General features: G+C 39.2%; 2 protein-coding genes across 3 annotated transcripts; both read left to right on the plus strand.

Annotated features, from left to right (window-relative positions):
• Positions 1–2,380: 2,380 nt before the first annotated feature.
• LOC113011184 (reticulon-4 receptor-like 1) lies at positions 2,381–15,001 on the plus strand. 2 transcript variants are annotated; one of them, XM_026150600.1, is made up of 3 exons: positions 2,381–2,665; positions 8,779–8,927; positions 9,014–15,001. In XM_026150600.1, the coding sequence occupies exon 3, from the start codon at positions 9,016–9,018 to the stop codon at positions 10,255–10,257; it is 1,242 nt and encodes a 413-aa protein (XP_026006385.1). In that variant the 5' UTR covers positions 2,381–2,665; positions 8,779–8,927; positions 9,014–9,015; the 3' UTR covers positions 10,258–15,001. The 2 variants fall into 2 exon arrangements, with proteins under 2 accessions (XP_026006385.1, XP_026006386.1); XM_026150601.1 differs by lacking the exon at positions 2,381–2,665 and adding an exon at positions 7,034–7,132.
• A 3,976-nt stretch (positions 15,002–18,977) lies between these two features.
• best4 (bestrophin 4) lies at positions 18,978–22,964 on the plus strand. Its single transcript, XM_026150478.1, has 9 exons — positions 18,978–19,129; positions 19,214–19,314; positions 19,399–19,632; positions 20,336–20,490; positions 20,605–20,682; positions 21,125–21,277; positions 21,819–21,899; positions 21,982–22,136; positions 22,697–22,964. The coding sequence occupies exons 1-9, from the start codon at positions 18,978–18,980 to the stop codon at positions 22,962–22,964; spliced, it is 1,377 nt and encodes a 458-aa protein (XP_026006263.1).
• Positions 22,965–22,978: the final 14 nt, after the last annotated feature.

Here is a 22,978-nt window from a genome sequence, read left to right on the forward strand (position 1 = left end):
CAGTTTATTTCCAAGGTAAGCTGATGACAAGAGGAAATAAATGTGGGCTTCTTTTGATTAACAGCGTTGCATTTACCGTACATTTAAAGGTCAACAGTTTTACTTACTCTTACCAACTCTGATTTGGAGTCAGTAGATCAGCTTTAGAAGAAAGCTAGAGTTACTTTGAAAGAAACATGATTTTTAAATATTTATGCCATCGCATCACTGAGTAAAATCACAGCTGGACAGCTAAATTCCTAACTGTGATGTATGGCTGTCCCTTGCAGATACAAACATTTGCAGATGCAACCTGCCTTGCCGAGACACGGGTCATTACCACTGCCCGCACTGTGAGAAAACCTATCATGCGCAAAGAGGATATGACATTACACGTAACTGGATGTCGAAACACATGTGATACAGTGCCACCTTCGGCAGAAATCAGGGCACCTGCATCATCGTCATCATCCTTTTTCACTCCCTGTGCTCCCCAGCAGAGGTCAGCGCAGCCTCCTTTGGAGCGTAACCTTCCCACATCAGCTGGAGAGGACTCTGTAATGTCAGACCATTGTTGCACACTTGTGTCACCTGTTGACACTCCGCCATCCTGTCAGCCAAACTCGGCTCCCCCTCCAGACGCCTGTAAACCACCTGCCGAGGCGGCACAGTCTGAAGCCACAGAGCTGCTCTCTTCACGTGTGATGTATTTAAAGTCAGTGAAGTGCCCTCACTGCGCCGTCGTTCTCTACAAAAAGAACTTATTGGTGCACATACAAAGAAAACATTAAAGCTGCATCTCATAGTAAAAGCAAAGGTGTTAGTAAAGCTTATGGCCTCTTTGACTTCCCAAAAGGCATTCATGTGAGACTTGGATGACTGAGCTGCCTCAGAACAACAGTGGGGGCTGTTCAGTGGATCATTGACAGTATGTGGAGAAAAACACAGTAGAAAATTTGCTGACACATATGTATTCCACACTGAATTGATTATATTTTGGTCTTTATATTATAATTTCTTGTTTAGAGGGAATTCAACATATTTTTTTGCACTTTATTAAAGGAGCTTTGTTTGGTTCACAGTTCCATATGAGTTTAGGTCTCCTCTGCCTCCATGTAACCTCTTCTGATTGGTTGCCTATCACAAGCATAAGGCTTGAACAGCAGATGGATGGAGCTTCTTTGTGGCTGAGATGATCATATTTGGGATATCCACTCTCACTGGCATCATACAGATCCAAAAGTATAGAAGATCGCCTGAAACTGAGTGTTCAAGTTAATTATTCGGTGGTCAAAGATCACAACATTTTGACAATACCTGAAATATTTATGTACCAAGTCTTATAAAATTTCACTTAAAAGGGAAACCAGGTTAAATGTGTCAATATTCAGAATAGAGAAAACAAAATCTGGAAAGTTTTCAACTTTACGTCTCAGGAACAGCTGGTCAAATTTTGAGAGTGTGTTGGTTTAGGCCGAGGCAGAAGTCCTAAAAAAAACTAACTCTGTGGAGCAGAGCATCAGTGAAGCTGGCCCGTGCATATCTTTGTAGTTGCAATCATGTATTTGCAGTTTCCCTTTCAAAGCAGGAGAGCCACAATACAAGGGGCATCGAGATGATCAGTATTTTATTTATTTTAAAGTGAGTGAGGGAATGAATTTGCAGTGTGTAACGTTTCTGTCAGAAATCAGTCCATAATGAACACAAGTGCAGTAATTGCACTCTGCAGCCACTTTCATTTAGTTTTTTTCTTCTTCTCTCATCTGAAATTTGACTGTTATTTTATGAAACCTTTATTAAATCTTTTTCAAACTGCCACAATTACTGGGTCTTGGAACAATCGGAAGTTTCTAAGATGAATTTTTGAATCTTCCAGTATATAACTCTGACTTTAATAAATGCCTATATTTCAGAGGCAATACTCCTTCACTTTTACTTGAGTAATAAAGTTGAATCGTTGATTCAACTCTTGCCAAAGTATCTGTACCCCTGCTAAAGTGACAAGTGTGTTTACTTGTGCCATTAATTAATTTTTGATATTAATAGTTCTTTATGTAATTCCCTCTGGGATTAATAAAGTGTTCTGATTCTGATTATTTACTGTTGGAACAGCAGCATCCTGTGGGTTGTGGATTATACGAGTCAGACATTTTTCTCAGCCACTTTCAGCTGTTTTTAGTGCATGAAATAACCAATACAACATATGCACTCAATTTTTACAAAATTTTGCTAGAATTCAAGTTTATATTTATCTGCTTTTTATTATTTAAAATACGCCAACACTGGATTCATCCGATCCTGAGTCGGTGAAATGTTGAAAACGACTTCAACCAAGAGGTGGCGCCCTGCTACATCACACACCTTCAGTGGCTTCAGTTAAACTTTGCCCGGTGCTCAGCGAGGGTTCAATCTGTCGTCTTCAACCAAATAAAGGATCACATTGTGTAAGGATTAACTTTCTTAACACCCGCACAAAGATACACTCCCTCACACAACCAGGAGGCTGTGTTTCCACACTCCTCTCGGAGGAAGACGCGCCCCCGGATTCGCTGGAAGAGGGGAAGCCCTTCAGACGGACCACTTGATGGGATGCAGAGAGGAGAGAGGAGCTGCTGCCGTGGCTGTGCGTGATGTTCGAGTCGTCCATCAGGGTTTCAGCGCAACACGCCTGTAGCTGACATCGCAGGTAAGGTGATGTGTTTTAAATATGGACTGCGTGTTTGTGCGTCAAAACGCACCTTCACTTAACTTTTAGGAGGTGTTCCCGTGTTTGTTTGTTTGTTTGTTTGTTTTTTCAATTATAGCCACTTTGTTTTGGTCCGAGTCGTAGAATAATGCTTTTAATGTGTTTTTATGGTGAACAGTGGCCAGATTTAAGCACTGCAGGTGGTCACGGACCTATGTGACCCAGTGCTATCCAATCACATTCAGAAAGTCGACCATACACCAAATAAGTGTTTAGAATATTTAATTAATTTGATTTTGGTAATTATTGAATTACATTTGAATACTTAACAGTACTGAGTTTGGAGAATTAAAATTTTACACAATAAGCCCCCAAATCACCCCCCCCCCCCCCCCCCCCCCCCACCCCAGTGTGTGGTCAGCTGCAGCTCTAATTTAGCTCAGATATTTTCTGCTCAAATGAAGGAGAATGGAGACCGTTATTTCAGAGGAAGCTCTGCTCCCAGAGAGGATGTAGCAACTCACATTGCTGGTCAGTGAGATCATCCTTGTTCTCCAGATTTAAATCTTCTTAAAGGCGTAACTCAGAAGATCTGCAAAGGTCAGCAAGTGACTTATGTTTGTGTGTAGTGTCAGAATCCAAAGATCAGCTCATCAGCTAATGTTTGCACTGAATACTGGACATAGACTGACTGACACCTCAAACAAGGCATGTCAGTCAGATGCTGCTCAGCAGGGACCCTATAACCTTTTCACTGCCCCTGTTATCAGGGCGAGATGGGAGTTTGACATTTCAGACATGCAGTTATCTTAACGAGCGACTGCATGAACATATACAAGAGCTGTCCAGACTTGGCTCCTGCTCGGGTGTGAACATTTGAACCAAAGTGTCCAACTCCAGGCAAATTATTTCCTTCACGCATTTTCCTTTTCCGTGTTCAGAGGGATGTTCCTGGGTCTTGATAGCCATCAGTTAGAACAAAGATTTCTCACAGGGCTGTGCAACATGCAAATGAAATGGTGCATATTATAAATAAACAGAGCACTATACAGGCTCTGTTCAAATGATGACATATGAACATCCACTGGTAGATCTTAAATTGGTGATTGCTGTCTTGTTTCCTTATTTTTTGAGGATTTATCAATAAATGTCTGCTTTTTAATCTGGACCTAACGTGCTCTCTGTCTGTTTCTGTCATACATATACGATTAGAAGACTGGATTTTAATATTAAACATGAGCGGAGTGTTAAAAACTGATGTCAGAGTAAGTGTAAGTATTATGCCCGTGAGCCAAAAAGCTCAGTGTTTTTAAAGACAGTTTTTCCTGCTCTTGGCTCTGTATAATAATAATATAGTCATCCACCCAAACAATGATCTGGCTGTGAGGTCAGAAGCACCAACTGCCTGCTGTGAAACCTTCTGTTTGTGAAGAGCAGCCAATCAGAAGCAATTTGCCTTAAAGGCAATGATTTGTTTCAGAACCAAGGAGCTGTATCGAGCCTCGGTATAATAAAAAAAGAAAGAATTATAGAGAATGATAAGTCCCCTTTAATGACGCTTTACTCCATATATCAACTAATCAGCATCCCAGCACAAGTGAATGTCACATGTTCAGTACTCTGCAACAGATTTAGATGTTTAGTTTCCAGCAGGGAGACCTTCAAGTTCCCATATTCGTCCTGAATAAATATGAGAAAATAAAAATATGGAGATGGAAGTGATCATATTTTATTCAGATTTTATTCCTCTGAAGTGGAAACATGCCTGTTTGTCATCCCAGGAATGCTCGCGGCAGAAGGAGCAAATGACTGATATAACTGTTTTCACCCCTCACTTTTAGTGTCTTTCAGCTCATCTTTTGTTTTCTGTCCAGCGTTGGTTCACTCTCACTGTTCTCCTGAGTGTTAAAAAGCTATGTAAACTGTCGGTGGACTGCTGGCTTCGCACCAAACTGCAGACACAAAGTTAGAAACCAGCTGGTGAACACACTGGAGCACGTAGCTGCTAAAGAGGACAGATATTTGTCTCAGGAGTTTGCACAAACCAAACCAAAACAAGAATGATGTAAATGACTTTACATTTATCAGGTGTCCAGAAACTCGTCTCCAGTGACTGTTGCTCTGTTGCCATACCAGCCATTACGTCCAATATGACAGCTAAAGCTAGACCAGTATATCAGTAGCCGAGTGCAGATGTATCTGTTGGAAAATTATTAAGAAGATATAACAGTGCAGCCACACTGGATCAAGTTTATTAAGGGATAGTACTTTATTGTTACAGAGAACATTAACAAGGTTAATTTACGGTTTTTCAACTGTAAAATGTGTCATTCGGTCTGGATCTTGGTCAAACTTTTTTTTTAATGTAGCAGATATCATTAAAAGATCCTGCAGTACTGTATCGTTTCTAAACTTCTAGTTCACATTAACAGCTTGGCTCTGCTGGGAAAAATCAGCTATTCCCTGTAAAGGATGTGTTTTACTCAAAGTCACTTCATGCTAATATTAAAGAATTTAGTTTTAGTCTAAAGTGACGATTAAAATACACAATTAAAGCTGTTATACTCTCTATGAAGCTGTTTTCACTGTCAGAAGTGCAATAAGATCCCATTTAATACAGACTTTCCCTTTAACATATACAGCCTCCTTCATACCGACCATATCTCATCCTCCCTCATACTCATACTAGAAATGTTAGATCATCTCTACAAGCGGCAGATATCAGCTCAAGGCAGATTATTTCTCTCCACTGACGCTCACTTCCTGCATTTGTTCAGGAGCCTCGCTGCTGTGCTGATATTTTAAGTCAAGGTTGAAAAAAAGCCATTTGTGCCTCTTTTATGTCCAGGAGAACATTTGGTTTTACAGAGGAGCACACTCACGATCTGGAAGAGTCTGAGAAAATTATTAAAAACGCTACACTTGAGTAAACCAGGAATTATAGACATGTCTGGTTGGTTCTGGTCTGGGAATTGTGTTGTCCAACTCCAGGATGTTGGCAGTAGAGCCTCTGAGACTGCACGATTCAAGGCAAGCCTCTTTAGCTGGGACACATCCCACTGACACATCAAAGGCCCGTTCAAGGCCTTAGCCCCCCTTTTTATTTCTACCAGAATGTATTTAATCATTTAGAAAAGTATGATAAATGGAACCAGTAAACAAAACAATCAAAATTATTTAGAACACATTCACACAGAATATTCCCAGTCAGAACACGGTTATCCATATTTGAAAAGAGAAAATGAAAAGAGGAACAAACGGGCAAACACAGCAACCTGTTCATGAGCAGTTTTAATGATTTGCATTTCGCTGCTTGGGAGCGCACTGCTATCAGGGAGTGCTGTCGCTATATAGAGTGGGTTCAATATATAACCCGTTTTGATATAAGACATCAAAATAGTGAAAATACATTGAGCTTTCTGAGACTTGAAGATTTGTGTCTTGTTTTCCCCAAACAAAGGTCCAAAATCCAGAGAACAGCTTAGAAGAAAAGCAAATGTTCTTCTTTTAGAACAGGGGTCCCCAATCCCAGTCCACGCGGGCCGGTGTCCCTGCAGGTTTTAGATGTGTCCTTGATCCATCACAGCTGATTTAAATGGATAAATTACTTTCTCAACATGTCTTGAAGTTCTCCAGAGGCCTGGTAATGAACTAATCATGTGATTCAGGTGTGTTGACCCAGGGTGAGATCTAAAACCTGCAGGGACACCGGCCCTTGTGGACTGGGATTGGGGACCCCTGTTTTAGAAGGTTTCAGATAAATTCTCTATCACTTGTTTAATTCTGGCATCTGGAGTTTGGCTGAGATTAGGAATCTCTTTGGTGAGAGTGTCCTGAGCTGAGATAGGCGGGGTAGGAGAAACCAGGGATCCAAAGTAAGTAAAGTTTATATCTGTAGCACATTTCACAGGCATAAAAGTCACAAAGCACGTACAAGAATTAAAACACAATTAATATAAGATGAGAACTATGTTAAATGAAAACAAAACAAATTAAAAAGCCTGATTAAACAGAAAAGTTTCAGTCAGCTAAACAGAGTTGGAGTCGTAATCTGTTCCAGAGCCTTGGAGTCACAGACTGCAAGGCCCTAACCCCCTGGTCTTGTACAAGGAACAACTAATAGATTTTGAGCTTGTGAGCAAAGAGCAACAATAAGTTAAGATAAAAGTCACGGGGAGAACATGCACACTCTACCCAGAAGGTCCCTGCTCAGGTTTGAACCCAGGAAGAAACCGTAACTAGTTGCCAGTTGTTACCATGTGACTTAGTTGTGTGAAGGTTATTTGGGATAAGCCCGTCCCTACCTTAAGTTGGTTTCAAATGTTGGTTGCCATGGTTACATGAGGTCTACAGGCAGACCGCGGTGGGTCTTGCTTTTTTGTTTGATAATTTATCGCATTCCTTTTTTTGGCGGGCGAAACAAACACAGTCTCCGTCCCGGCTGGTGTCATCCTGCCCGCTTCACATGTAAGTCATTTGGAAAAGAAAGGCCTTGTTTATGCCGACCACATGCGCTTTCATGTTCAGGCGGCGTCACAGTACACATGTGAGTTTTAGGAAGTGACCAGCAATTAGTTTATTTGTGTCTCCAAGTGCAGGTTTTCCAAAATATTGTCGTGTCACGTTCTCCCAGCCAGACACACGGCAGGGATGAAACCTGAGTTTAAAGTAATTACGATGGAGTGAAATTACAGTGAAATAAGACATTTTGGGTACCATCCTCTGAGTCATCTTCGTTTTTTACTATACGTGCTGTGAAATTGTTTATTCCCGTACATTTTCAAAATGAACCTGTCCAGACGCTACAAAACAAAGTTTATATTTATGGATAAAAATAGCACATTTGTATTTTGCTGTTGAAGTTAAGTCCAGTTTGTGCCCTACACAGACATTAAGAGCATATATTCACTGAGGTAACCATTTGTTTTTCCAAAACTAAATTAACCAGCAAAGTTTAAATGCACCAGAAGGTCATTTAAAAGCACTTACTGTTGTTCTGAAGAATCCCCACAGACTCTTCTACATCTGGAAGTAAAAATATTCAGCTCGCTGATTGCACAGACAGATTTTTCGCTCCAAGAAATGTTGTAAACAGGTTCTAAATCTCATTTATCTTCATTGGAGGGCATATTTTTATCCCGGTGGTCCAAAGAGTCACTGAGGATTCTGGAAAAACCATCACAGCAACAATATGTGGGCTTTTCAAGCCCCAAATTTAACAGAAAGAACACAAACTGGGAATAGCTCAAATCTGCTATGGATGCTATTTATATTTATCTGCATGGTTTATATAAACTCTGTATGGTACAAGTTACAGGTACAGTTACTGTGAATCAAAGCTGCCTTGAGCAAGTGCAGCTCATGTCCACAGAGTTCATGCTCACAAACTGCTGCTTTTATTAATCTGTTATTTATTTGTCACCAAGTAGTCTTTTCAGTTTATTTACTTAAGAAGTGTGCATGTGCCCCCGTCGAGTGCACACACACACATGCTCGGCCCCAACTTCCACAAATAGACTCAGAATCTGTGGGAAACCCTGCTGCATTTTTGTGACCATAATGAACCTCAGCATCATTTTTATCTCCATGTATAAAGCGTGTACATCCTGTACACTGTGCATTTGGTAAATTGCATCACACGTGAAGTCTTTAAGACTTTCTTTCAAGCAATTTTCTAACTACAGTTTTATACTTTAGTTGTATATCACTTTTTACAAGGCATGCTAGTAAGCTTGGGTGTTTCTGACTGGCATTATAATTAATTATAATTATTTAAACAAAAATTCAGGCTTAAACTGAACTATTAAGTACTACTGTATTTACCTTACAAAGTTAATTCTTACAAGCAGGTTTATACAAACACACAGTTAAATCAACTTCAACCATAAACACCAAAATGCTGGAGGTTGTTTCAAAGAGCAAGTTTATTGACATGTTGGCATTAAAGTGAGACATAGATCCAGATTTGAGGGGGTCTAAGTCTGTGTAGATAACCTTCTTCTCAGATTAGAGTCCGGTTTTTCACTCCACTCATGCATGTGTAACTCCCATCTGCCAGTTAAGAGATTACTTTCATGTGAGAGTCATAGAAGCATCTGTTTCCTCTCTCACAGCTAGCAACTGATCCCCAGTGATTCGTGTCACCATGCCAACTCCTGCGATCCTCACAGCAACCTGGAGGAGGAGCTGCTAGGTTTACAACTATAATTCCAGCTCTGTTAGCCAACATAAAGTGGATCCCTTCCTAGAGACAAGGAAACAGGTAGGGTGGAGTAACAGACAGAGCACCAATATGTAGTGATGAAGTCATGTTTTCTGTGCTGGGTTTAACAGTCTTTTCTGTTTCAGAGATGGTTTTCCAGTGGAGTCTCCGGCTGATTTTCATATTGCTAGTGAAGACAGGACTTGCTGTTGGATGTGTTTGTCCAGGAGCCACCATTATGTCCCAGTTTCCCTCCAAGGTTCCTGCTGATGTGTGTTGCCTGAACTACTCTGGATCTGCTTTCACCCGTGTGGACTGGTCTGTGTTTACCAATGAAACAAACATAGTGACACTGGATCTCTCCAACTGTAATATCAGCTCTCTCGATATCAGTGGCGAAGAGGCTTCTGGGGCCTCTGCATTGCAGAAGGTCTTTTTGAGTCATAATAGACTAAAAATGTTACCAAGTGGGTTTCTGTGGAGACAGCCCAGTCTGAAGGAGCTGGATCTGGCTGGGAACTTACTTCAGGAGCTTCCTGGGGACTTTCTAATGGACTCCAACAACCTCCAGAAGTTGTTTCTACAAGAAAACCAGCTAAATTTCCTCCCTAGCTCTATATTGGACAATCCGAGGCTTCAAAAGTTGGAGCTGGATGGGAACCGCTGGGACTGCTCTTGCTTGTTAGTGGAAGGCCTGGAGGCAAGAAGGGAGGCTAATCGCACCATCAAACTGCAGGATCTGCTTTGGAACATGACCTGCTTCTCTCCCTGGCACCTGGCCGGCAGGACTGTGTTGTCGGTGAAGGTTTCCGATGCGTGTCGGCCAGCCGGCCTCACAGCGCTCTTCATTGTCCTTCCCCTCCTCGTCCTGTCCACCTTGCTGCTCTGCTGGTGCTGTGGGAGGACGAGGAAGAAAAAAGAAGTGCCTACTTTCAGCAGCTCAAAAAAGAGGCCTCACAGTTCCAGCTCCAACGGCCAGAAGCATCGCAGCAAACAGCAGCCTTCAGCGGCTGAGCAGGGTAAAGCTGGAGAGGGGATCCTGAAGAACCAGCTGCTGCTTCGCCCAGCATCCGCCCTCCTGGGCAGCACCAGGGACATCTATGAAGAAGTGGAGATCAAGCTGGGCTCAGTAGAGTCTCTTCCGCGAGTCACCTCGTGCCGCTCCAGCTCCACAGAGGAGAGGCAAGGCTCCCAGGAGCCTGATGGGGCCAATAATACAGAGCTGGACACGGTGAGTGTCACAGAAGTGATGAAAGACTCAGCTGACAGGGAGAAAGCTTACATGACTCAGTCAACCGAGTACTACAACCTGGTGCCAGGTATCGAACTGGAGGACTCGGACCATGGCGAGTACGAGAATGTGGCGACATCATCTTCCACCAAAGAATAGATCAGCATTACAGGAAATACTTTAAAAAATCTTTATTAGAATATTTGTGGCATTCACATGGTGCCTTCAAACCAACTTCCTGCATGATGAGGTCTTAAGATATTCCTGCCAAAGTTACTACAGGTTTCTGTCCTTCTTTGTGTTTTTGTCTGTCTTCTTTTTTATTTCATCAGAGCAGAACTACCTAGTCTCAGTTGGTTTGGCAACTGATCCACTTGATTCTCTCAAATATCTGAAAAGAGTTTTCCTTAAAATAGTCATATACTTGTGTCATAACACACAGAAAGTTTCTAGAAGTTAGCCTCCCATAGCATAAAGATACAGCAGGGCCTGCTCTGTCTGTACTGCCCTATCTGATAAATGCAGAAACTAAAGTTAAGCAGAAACAACACTGTAGCTCAATAAATGACAAATCTGTCATGGCTTCGATGCATGCTCACGCCATGGTATTTTAGAAGTTTTTTATTTCTGCTTCTGTGTCTGGAATAAATAAAGTTACGTTTTTAAGTTTAAAAGCCTGGAAATACCAAGATTTCTGTAATTAGTTTTGGAGGTTTGATAACAGTTTTACGTCTAACAGGGAAGCGCTAACATGAAGATGCTAATGCTAGTCCAAAGCTTATTTAGAAATAAATTCATACATGTATTAGTGTCAGTGATCAGAGGCAGAAATACATGTTGTTGTTTTTTACAGTGGACATGTTGACTTGTCATAGGTGGAAAAGCACAGCATTGATAACAGTGCAGTTTAAATTAGCAGTGAAGGACTTCCTGTAAGTCAAATGCAGCCGACACTGATGCGCCTGTTCTTAACCCACAGAAAAACATCTACTTTACACTAATTTGGTTTCTTTCAAAACCAGCACTGCTGTGTTGGCTTGCTTTGAGGCATAAATTTGGGTAACTAAATGTATACAAATTTAATGTTTTCAGTATTCTGGTTTGACTGGGCCTTTTTAAGGTGCTAGTATGTTGATGTCTAACCTGGGCAAAGCCAGATAGCTCTTTGCCCTTCATCGAAAGAAGACCTGTTATGTTGGTCAGCTCTTCTATGTCTGAAACAAGACTTTTTTTTATCTCCCTTTAAGCCAAGTTTCTTCTGATTGGCTGCCCTGTAGAAGGAGCAGATTTGAACAGCAGGAGTGAGGCTTTTGTGCTCGCAGCTATAGCTGTGTGCTTAGACCATATTACGATTACCCACTCTATATGACATTTATACAGCACCTAGAGGAGAAACAAAAGAGAAAAACAAATGCTAAAAGCAGAATGAAGCCTGGGTTTTTGGCTCGCAGGCTTTATACACACAATTTAGACCTTTGGCTTTTACTACAAGCATCCAACATAGAGTACCTTACAAATTTCTTAGACCACCTGTCAAAAAACTAAGAAAACACAAATATTTCAGAAATCTTTCAAAGACTTGTTTACAACTGAAATAACTGAATTCACTGAACTAAATTTTTCATACTTGAATTTGAGACAGTATACTGGACTTCAGTGAGAGGCCAGAAATGAATCAAACATAACATTCAAACAGCAAAATTAAATTTTCTGATCAGGAATGCAAGTAAATCACTTTTATGCTCCTTCATAAAACTTCTTATATTCTAGCATAAAAAAATAACATTAAGTTAAATTATATCTAGTGATAATCAGGTGGATATACTACATCTGAGATCTCAGTCCAGAAGCCCTCAGTTCTAGGAAGAACAATGCTCCTTTACCTCTGTCTCCATACGTAACACACAGATCAGGGAGCTTTATCAGTCTATAACTGGGTAGAAAAAATAAATGTATTTCCCCAAATTTCCTATTAGTGTGTAAAAAAACAACAGCCAAATCAAAACAATGCATTAACTAGTTACAGGGACAGTGTGGTCCAGCCTCCACAGTATCACAATGTGTGAGGAAGTGATTTAATCTGGAGCTTTTCCTGTGGGACCCGAGGAACGCAGTGACGGCTCAAAAGGGAGGCCTGATTTTCCTTTTTTCTTTTTTTTTTCGCTTATGGAAAAACGCGGAAATAGATTTATTCTGTTTAATACTGAGTCGAGTGCAGTGTGCATTTAATGTCATTTTAAAGACAAGGAACGAGGATATATTTTTAACTGCTAAGTACAGCAGCCTTTTGTGTCTACTTTTTCTTTACCTCACACAACTGTCGTTGTTCCGGCCATTCCTGTTCGACTTGTTGTACCGAACACAAGAGAATTCCTGATTAAGCTGCACAACCAGAACTATAGGTGCTTAACAATGACTAATCCCACCGCTATGTTCGTAGTTAATTTAGAGCTAAATGTAGAATGTAAAGCTAAGCTGACAAATCTAATTTTATGTGTCTTTCATTGTTAAGGGAGGATAAAAGGACAGACAAGATGACGACGCTTGCTTTGCGTCACACACTGAAATGTGCAGAGAGTTTGAAAAAGGCCATGGCGGTTGGGCCTAAATGCTGGTTTAAGATACAAATCTAAGCAGTGCTTGTTCGGTAAAGTGGAGCTGAGACCTGCACGAAAGAAAACAGTGCTCAGCAGGGTTATTGTGACAGTGTAGGACACTCGATCCTTATCAAAGATGTGGAAAACAGACGGATGTCTCGCTCTCACACTTGCTGGTTTCGCAGGCTAATTGGTTTTTTTGTTCAGTGAAATACTGAGGGTGCATCAAAGGGTGTGGAACTTCCTGCAATTGAAAAAAACTGATCTGTATTTTCCAGATGAGTTTTCACATATTTTCCGTTTAAGCTTTATATATCAACATTGTAAGGTTGCCAAGTGCTCTTCGGTCAAAAGACAAATGCAAAGACAGTTGATTCACAAAACAGCTTGTTGTTATGTTAATGTAAAAGGGACATACAGCTACATGCCACTGATGTACAGTTCTGTGCATTTTAGATGTTATTCTCTGGTTATTATTTCAGTGCCTGTCAAGCTTTATATTTTTGTCATAGGTTTACATTGGCAGCAGTTATGTACTGGACTTTATTTCTGACTGAATAACCTGCTGACAAAATTTAATTTCACAATTTGTGAAATAGCCATGAAATGTGATTTGCTTGTTTGTAAATATGGACACAATTTGCCTCATTTATCCTGTGGTAGTCATAAATGTAGTATTTTAACCCAATCCACAGTCTTTTCCTCCACAGTCTTTTCCTAAAACTAACCAAGTAGTTTCGGTACCTTCATCTGGCCAAACATGCAAAAATTATATACAAGTTAGCATATTGTTAGAGTCAGGTTGTACTCTGTTACATGAATGTCTTGTCTTTATCCCCACCACTAAAGACAAAACATTTCCTGGAGTCTAAGTTCTAGTCACACAGCCCTGGAGACTGGTTGGGGACCTAGCAAGAGGTTGCTAAGGAAAAACATTTTCTTCCTGAATAGTTGGCAAGTGCTTCCTGGGTGTTGTTGGATAAAATTAATCAGACAGCGGTATATAGTGCTGCACCAAAAACCTCTGTGATTACTTTGATTGCCAACAGATTGCTGTGATTGCCCGTAGTTTGCATGGAGCATTCTAACTTGTCTGCAAACATTCGCCAACTCCTCACTAAGTGTTGTAGAACTGTGAAGAGTGCAACGCAAACTGGAAACTGAGACATTTTGCTTTCAAAGTGAAGTTTTGTGTGTTCAAGCCTGTTAGTTTCAGTCGTTTGACACACTTTTTCCGTGAAGATGAACATTCTCCAGTTCCTATTTTACATTACGCTTCTTCAATCTTCACTAACAACTGGTAGTTGGATAGCAAGGGTTTGCAGTGAAGTCTGTCTTCAATGCAAACTTTAGCAACCTGCTAGTAGCCAAAGCAATCACAAGGAGGTTTTTGGTACAGTTCCTAAGTCACCTAAGCCCGTGTGACAGAGAGTTTTGCTGAATTTCACCACATTTTAAAAGTTTAAATCAAATTCTATAATTTAGATTCAATTAATAAACATTTTTTTTAGTTTTTTTTTAACTTACTGTCGTTCTTATGTGTCCTTGTATATATATAAAAAACAACATTTGTTTTGACTATTTTGCTAATTACATTGAAGCAACACTGAGATTCAAATGAATTTTAGCTAATAATAAACTTACTTCATGAACTGGTAAAAATAAAATATTGTCTATGGTTTCTCAATATTAATTGAAATGACTAATGTTAAAAAAAATGTATTTGGTGTATACAAAAAATGCATAAAAAGAGTGAGGCTAAGGCTACATGTAAAGTTAGCAATAAGTAAACCTTACCTCGTATTACCTCATATATGAAACAGTGTGTTTTTAATTTAGAATGAATGAAGTAGTCTCTTATGATGTGGTCTCTCCAGTTTTGTTTTGTTTAAAGTTTAGCCAAAGCTTGATATATATAAGATAACTTTAGCTAAACCACACTGATAACATTCAGGATTAGCATTTAAAAACAGTAGAAAGCTACGGTGAATGTACTATTAACCTTTTTTTTTTTTATTGTAACCTGTAAACCCACATTCTAAAGTTGTAAATGAATCATATATTTGGTTAATTTTCTTGCTAGTTAGCAAACATGCTAACTTTTGAAATTTTAGAAGAGGCATAAAAAAGCGCCAACTTTCAAACTTCACTACCTTAACTATACTTTTGACTGTATAAATACCTACAAGTCCAAAGGTTTACATGTTTCTAAAATTACATTCTAAATTACTGGACATTTGTGTTGTGCTATTGCTTAGTGTCAAATACATTTCAATAAGCACACTTTTTTTTTTTTAGTGTTACGTTCCCCTGAGGGGTCTAGGCGGTGAGGGGGAAGTAACAAAAAGTGTCCGGGTCAGAAAAAGGAGACAAGAAGGCATGAGGGTTAAATTAAAGAGTTTTATTAAAGTAGCTCAACTAAAAGAGACGGACAAGCCGCTATCACCATTTAAGAAAACAAAACTCAGGCTTTTGTCAATAAAGTAAAACGTAAGCCAAAAAGAAAGAGCAGCTCACTAACTGCAAATACGGACATGAAGCTCACTAGCTGAAAACCACCAAAAACACAGCTCACTAGCTACAAACACTCAGCTCACAAGCTGTAACCACACTAATGGCACTCTGGCCCAGAAATCACCTTTCCCTGGGCTTAAATCTCCTTGATTACTGACGAGAGTCAGCTGCACAAAAGGGAAGTGTGGCACCTCAGGCAGAAGAGGTGGTGGGACACGCCCACACAGGCACCTTCAGAAGGAGGCCCTGCTAGGGCCGTAACATTTAGACTAAATATATTTGAATTTGATTAAATTTAGTCCTGCTGGGAAATTAAAATTGCCAAAATTAAATAATAGGATACATGGAATCCGAATATTTAAAAAAGTAATCAAACTTTATAACCCTCCTTCATTTTAACATAAACGAGCTTTGTTTGACAAACTGTTTGTTAGCCTAAAAAGCCTGTTAGACATCTTAGTTAATAGGCTATGTAGGCTAGTTTAATCTTAAGTCCGGACCAGCAAAATCATTGTATATGTTTTATTGTCTTTGAACAAAGATTTAAAAAAAAAAAGAAAAAAGAAAACTAATAAACTATCAATTCATAAAACAGTTGATAAACAGCCTGAGATGTCTTAAAAGTGTCAAATATAAGTCAAGGCTTGGGATTTTTTGTTGTTTGTTTGTTTTTTATAATTAGTCAGTCTACTTTCATTAAGAAAGGCTACTGTTGTAAAGGAAAGAAAAACAAACTACGTTGGCTTGTTTTTGTGGTGACAGGCTAAGTGTAATGTTGTTGTTTTTTCAGTAAAAATGCTGTAAAACTGACAATGAGTCAGATATCTGCCTGAGACAAAATTGTGTCCTGATTCTCTGTAATGTTAACACTTTGCAAATGCTGCAGACAGATTTTGTGCCATTAGCTACATATTTGACACTCCGTAACGTCTTCAGTATCGCTGAATCATTAGTAATCATTCAGATGTAAAATGGCAATACTGTATGTAATAAAAGCACTGATTTTTTTAACCACATTTATACAGGAAGATGCACTATGTTGATTGTGTATACACTTTAATATTGTTGACAGAGAAATAAAAGCTTGTCTTTAAGTATTTGTGTTCAGTATCTCTGAAAACAGACTCCTAATCTTTTTCTGTTCCCCTTTCTGCCCTGGCAATGACCCAGGCTGACCCCAGCTACCTGAAATCCCTCTTTTGAGCTCTAATTTCACTCACCGTGGGAAGTTGTAATTACAGCATTGGGTTACCAAAATGATCGGCATGGAAGTGCCATTCTCAGAGATCTTAGCCACAATCAGTAGCCAAAGGCAGGAAATGACTAGGCTGAAACAGTTGTCTGAGTATCCATGGATGCTAATCTGGGCGTGTGTTTCATCTATAGATCAAGATCACAGACGAACCATTGTGTGTCAGTTTGATACTCACGAGGGAAGCAAAGTAAAAAGCAAGACTTTTAAGATTTTTAGAACCAGTAATAAAGAGAGAGTTTTGACATAAAATGCAAACAAAGTGTTAAATATGTCAGATGTTCCTTTGATTGTTTTCTGTCAATAAAGGAGCCTCTGGGTGTCTCTGTTTATGAAGTAAATACAGGCCTAAGGGCTGAGGCTCAGAGCCATGCTGCACATTACAATAATGCCACCTAGTGTCAGGAATTGAGATTAGTTCTTTTTTAGCGTGGATATATATATATATTTTTAAAATCTCCTAGTAAAACAAAAATCAGTGCAAATAAAAATGTAAACACTGTGAGACTCGGATTCAGGCTGGGAATGGGGAAGTCCACAGTGATTGCTGATCCAGGCTCCAGTGGAGGATACATGGCCTCATAAATGTCCACTCAGAGGTGAGCAAACAGAACCAGTGTCCAAAGCAGGGCTGGAAAAGAAGAGTCTGATTTACAGTGAGGAGCTGTAACTATGTGAAAAACAAACAAGTGAGCTAAGCACAGCAACCAGTTACAAAGGACGGAGACTGGAGGGATGGACACCTCTGACAGCTCTGATGTTTAGACTGTTGCTATCACAGTCACCAGTAAATAACACAGTCTACGCACCTAGCGGCCTCTGCTGAGCAATCAATCTGTGTGCGCTCTGTTTGATTTTCTGTGGCAGGATGCTGAGATAGCAGGTCCAAAGTACTTATTTGTGTTACATCAGAAAAAGGCATGTCGACAGAAAAAGTGTGCAGTGCATTTTCACTTAAATATTGCTTTCTACTTTACATATGTAAGTAAACCTTATTTGAAAAGAAAAGGCACATACAGCAGTCAGAATAGTATTACATATAGCTTAAAACGCCACATTTTTTATTATGTGAGAACAAGTGATTAAAAAACAACAGCAGATTTGTGCAATTGTGCAACAACATTTGCATGTTAAATTTTTGCATGTTAAAATTTAACATGCAAGTTTTTTAAAACGTAATTCAGCCTTACGGATAACTAGACGAAGCAAGTCAATAGCAGTAATAAATACATCATCAAACAGTAAAACTGACACAGCTGATATAATCCTCTAAAATACGCACATAAAATGGGTACATTTATAAAACAGATGGCAGTCTTGATCATAAAATAAATCCTCAATTCTAAATATTTAGAAGTCATATAAAGAGCTATTCCCCTGCAGAGATTACAATCCAATATGAGCTGTAATGACGTCATTATGTAACATTATACACGATTATTATAAAGTCTGCTCTTATAAAAAATGCATTCCTGAGTGTGATAAATCATACATAGTTTAGAAGAAGCTGCAGTCCAATTGTTTGCGTACAAGTTTCATTAAAAATCTAAATTTATATAGCTTATCCATCCATCTATCCTCTTTCACGTCTCCACTTCAGGGTCAGGGGGGGACTGGAGCTGGCACGGGGTGAGAGGCGGGGTACACCCTGGACAGGTCATCCGTCTGTCACAGGGCTAACACAGAGAGACAGACAACCATTCACACTCAAAGTCACACCTATGGGCCATTTAGAGTCACCAGTTAACCTAACCCACTAACTTCACGTTTTTGGACTTGCAAACTCCACATAGAAAGGCCTCGGACAGATGCTGGATTCAGACTTTCTTGTTGTGAGCTAACAGTGCTAAACACCATGACACCTTGCTGCCCTATACAGGTATATGTATAATTTGTATATAAATAAAATATATTTTTTAAGCCCAACTGCCTCTGACATGTAATAATTTAGTGTTTCTGTTTGCTTAATGTGATACAACACTAGATTTTTTTTGTCTTTTGTTTTGTTTTTTGCTTTTGTGTATCATTAATTATTATTTATCTTTTTTTTTTAGAATAAATGACAGCTGTAAGAATAATTTAACTTTTTAAAAATATTTAAGTCAGCTCAGCACTAACAGGAGGAATTAACACAATAATTATTAACACTTTTGTGTTGACTGAGAACCTTATAGATTATAACTTTTACTGGAAGGTTTTACTGAATAATAACTTGATTGCTGATCACTCAAACCAGTTATGTGAGCTTAAAAAGAGATGTTTTCATGCAGTCTGTAACCGTAGGTGTGTTTCACTTAGGCTGCAGGTTCCCAAGTAATAAAACTAAGGTGTTAATTTATGACAGCGCCACAGAGAGCTTTAAATTCAGGCCCAGAGGAAGAAACTTTTTTCTCAGGACAACAGGATTCAGCACAGGTGGAGGTAGGACAGGTCTTAAAAAGTCTTTTATGTATATGTAATTATTAAACATACATTTAAATGCCTTTTAATGCTTTTCAGGGATTTGGTGCTTAAACATGACAGTTTCCTACAGTCTTGAGGTGGCCAATGCCAGGTTTGCTGGCTTTTCCAGGCTCCTGTTCAGGTGGAAGGGAAGCATCTACAGGCTGCTCTACAAGGAGTTACTGGTGTTTTGTAGTGTTTATTTGTTTTTCAGTTTGTTTTACAGGTAAATTCACATTTTCATACCGCTCTTACTCTTACCTAGCTTTGCTTGTTTGTCTCGCAGTGACAATTTTAATTTGCTCCACAGGTTTCTCCTCACACGGAGGCAGCAGGATCTGTTTGAGCGTATCGCCCTTTACTGTGATCAGTTCACCAACACCAACTACATCCCTGTTTTGTTTGTGCTTGGTAAGAATGAATCATACAGCAGTTAAAGAACTAAAAAAAAAATCATATGCATGAACTTTCTCTCTTTTTTTTGTTTTATTCTAGGTTTCTATGTGACCTTGGCCTTTAATAGGTGGTGGGGTCAGTACACCAGCTTCCCACTGCCTGACAACCTGATGATGGTGGTGTCTGGGAACGTCCACGGGACTGATGAGAAGGGCCGTCTGCTGAGACGAACCCTCATGAGATATGCCAATTTATCTTCAGTCCTTATTCTCCGCTCCATTAGCACAAGAGTTCACAAGCGGTTCCCAACTTTGGACCACATTGTGGAGGCTGGTGAGAGCAACAGTTCTTAATCAAAAGTCGAGTTAATTTTAAAAATCTCAAATGTACCTTTTGCACCATATTCAACCATATAATAATTGCTGAATGTACCAGTAAGAAAGACAGAGTGCTTCCAATATAGACAATACTGAGGAAAAAATAAAGGGCTCATTACTCAAGACTTCTTCCTTTTGTACTTCTCACAGGCATCTTTTTACTTCACCAAATCTTAGTTATAAGTTACAAAATAATGCTGAAATAAGTTTTTTCTACACATCAAATACTTATAAACACACAGAAATATATATTTTTAGCACTAAAACAGGGAAGAATTCAGCCAAGAGAATTGTTTTTATAGGTCACAATATACCACTGTACACCTCACAGGGATAAGGAGTTTGTCCATTTAGTAAAAATGTGTGATTAAGATTGAGTTGGGCAGTGGGGCTTTTGGGATACAAGTATTTTGTCAGTTACAACGGGGGAAAAAATGGGAAAAAAAAAAGAACAGCCATCATGATTCTCAGTCTTGTTTAGTTTAACTAACAGACCAAAACTCAAACACATTTACTTCATTGTATTTTAAAGTGAATAAAATCCTAATACTAACATTTCAGTGTTATGCAGTTCAGTTTATTGCAGTCACTTTAATTGCTGTCAGTAATTTAATGGTTTCATATATCATGTTAACTAAGTGTGTCTAATACGTGGGCAGGATTTATGACCTTGGAGGAGCTGAAAAAGTTTGAGTCACTGCACTCTGACTTCAACAAGTACTGGATGCCTCTGACGTGGTTTTCAAACCTGGCGTCCAGAGCGAGAGAGGAGGGCCGAGTGAGGGACGACATAGCTCTGAGGCTGCTGATGGATGTGAGGAGTTTACTAAAGAATGCAACAAGAGCAGACCTACACATTTTCTATGACTTACAAATAATCTATGGCTCTAAAGTGTGCGTAAACTCCACTGCTGTACTACATCTGCAGGAACTCAATAACTACAGAGCAAAGTGCAGTCTGCTGTTCCACTACGACTGGATAAGCATCCCTCTGGTCTACACTCAGGTACGATCAGCCAATGAAATATGAGCCATTCATTTAAGTGCTGTACATCACTATAGACTTGATTCATAACTAAATACATTCAAAGATTTTTATATCTAGAACATATTAAGGAATTATCAAATAAAACTTGGATTCTTTTTAGATTTTTTTATAGATTAAACCAACCATCAGCATGTAATGTTGCTGTTGTCCTGAATCATATTAGTGGTGCACATGGATATGCTTCTTTAACTCATGACCAGTTCAGGTTTTTTGCCTAGATCATTACATAAAATGTGTTTTTTTACATGACAAAACCTTTCTGCTGTTTCTTTTCAACAACATATGTGCTTGTCAGATTTCATCAATTTCATATAAATCACCAGATGATTCTACCTCCTGAGACACAACTGTACTTAGCAACCCCTAATTTTCTATCTCATTGTTTTTTTTTTCTGTGTAGGTAGTAACTATTGCAGTTTACTCATTTTTTGGCTTCTGTGTGATTGGCCGACAATTCCTGAATCCCGAGAAAGGTTACAAGGACCACAGACTGGACTTGTACGTCCCTGTTTTTACCCTGCTGCAGTTCTTCTTTTACACTGGCTGGCTCAAGGTAACACAGCACCATCATGTATAAGTGCACACTTCCATTCCAGGCTCTATAATATAGTCTTATCATATTTCAGAGGGAAATATGTACTTTTTATTTTTTGTGACAGTTTTAACATTGTGGTTTTGTATGATTTTACTTTTAAAAAAAAAGACATCCAATAAGCTCATAAAATACACCTTATGAGCATAAATTGGTTGTTCACAGCAGTTGAAAAGTAAAAAAAATAACAATGATGTGATGCTGAGGTCTTTGTTGCTGCTGTTCTAAAAAGAGATTTCCTATCAAGATTGTCTTTTGGTTTTACTTGAATAACTAATACAACTACGCCAAGCTTATGTATGCGAACTTTCTTTGTTCAACTCATAAACCCTCTAAGTTATCTGGTGACCAATTGGAGGCCCCTGACCCATCAGTTGGGAACAGTAGACTGAGATGTTTACTGAATATCACAGCTGCATGGAGAAAGGCATGCTGAAGCACTGACGCATGCAGTTTTTTTTCCCCACTGTTTGCTTGTCCAGTTTCTGTTTCTGTTTTGTAGGTGGGAGAGCTGATCATCAATCCATTTGGCGAAGATGATGATGACTTTGAAACGAACCAGTTGATTGACAGAAACTTTCAGGTTTTCCCCTTCAGACATTCCCCCTAATTATGACTACTAGAAACCTAGAATGAGATGTTAAATCTCTTTCTTTCTCCCGCAGGTGTCAATGCTGGCTGTGGACGACATGTACCAGAATCTGGCTCCAATGGTGAAGGACAAACACTGGATGCAGAGACACTTCTCCATCCCTTACACTCTGTCGACAGCAGCGGAGAGCCTCAGACCAGCATTCAAAGGCTCCACTTATGACATGAGGTAAAGTGAGAGGGATGGAATTTAAGATATATGAGTATATCCATCCATTCATCCATCCATCCACCCTACCCGAACCTTATGGGGTTCGGGTAGCGGGGGCAGCGGCCTGAGCAGAGAAGCCCAGACTTCCCTCACCCAAGCCACCTCTTTCATCTTGTTATGTTATTTTATATATGTGTGTGTGTATTTTATTCAAAATGTAAATATTTGTGAACTCTATTTATAAGTAGAACTGGAATTATATATCAATCCTTCTATGATTATCTTGATTTTTCTTTTTTTTTTTGTAGCTTGTCAAAAATCTTTTTCATTTTTTATAAAAATTTTAATCCATATGATAATGATAATATAATATAATAATAATGATAATATTACATAATGATAATGGGAATATATCATAATTTTCAGTTACAATTTTGAAAATGTAAGTATATTTTTATACTTAAAATTTATTTAACACTTCCATTCTGGACAGTTTGTTGTAATAGCTTGATTTTACATTCCTAAATAAATCACAACCACTGCCATCTTTGGGTTTAAAGTATCTTCCATGTTTTCAGGATGAGTGCTGAAGATCTAGAGATTCACCAGCCTGGAGGCACTCCTATGAACAAACAGCATTTGCACCTTCAGGGCTCTGTGAGTGATGGGCTCAACAGCCTTCTGCAGTGGGGTAAAGGCATCCTGCGCAGTGGGAGCCTCTCTTCTCTGAAGGAAGTCTCGTCAAACCCAAACGAGGCAGACGGGGATGATGAAAGGGAAATAGATGTGATCACTCACAAAGAACAAGAAAGGGGACTAATTAAAGTTTTAATTGAACACAACTAATTGATACTTGCTGT

Source organism: Astatotilapia calliptera, chromosome 18, assembly GCF_900246225.1.
Source record: "Astatotilapia calliptera chromosome 18, fAstCal1.2, whole genome shotgun sequence".
Classification (NCBI taxonomy): Eukaryota; Metazoa; Chordata; class Actinopteri; order Cichliformes; family Cichlidae; genus Astatotilapia; species Astatotilapia calliptera.

Excerpts from the sequence above, each read along its gene's own strand:
- LOC113011184 (XM_026150600.1), top strand. The coding sequence starts at position 9,016 with ATGGTTTTCCAGTGGAGTCTCCGGCTGATTTTCATATTGCTAGTGAAG.
- best4 (XM_026150478.1), top strand. The coding sequence starts at position 18,978 with ATGACAGTTTCCTACAGTCTTGAGGTGGCCAATGCCAGGTTTGCTGGC. Across the intron at positions 19,633-20,335 it reads GGACCACATTGTGGAGGCTG|GATTTATGACCTTGGAGGAG; the intron begins GTGAGAGCAACA and ends ATACGTGGGCAG. Across the intron at positions 22,137-22,696 it reads GGCTCCACTTATGACATGAG|GATGAGTGCTGAAGATCTAG; the intron begins GTAAAGTGAGAG and ends CCATGTTTTCAG.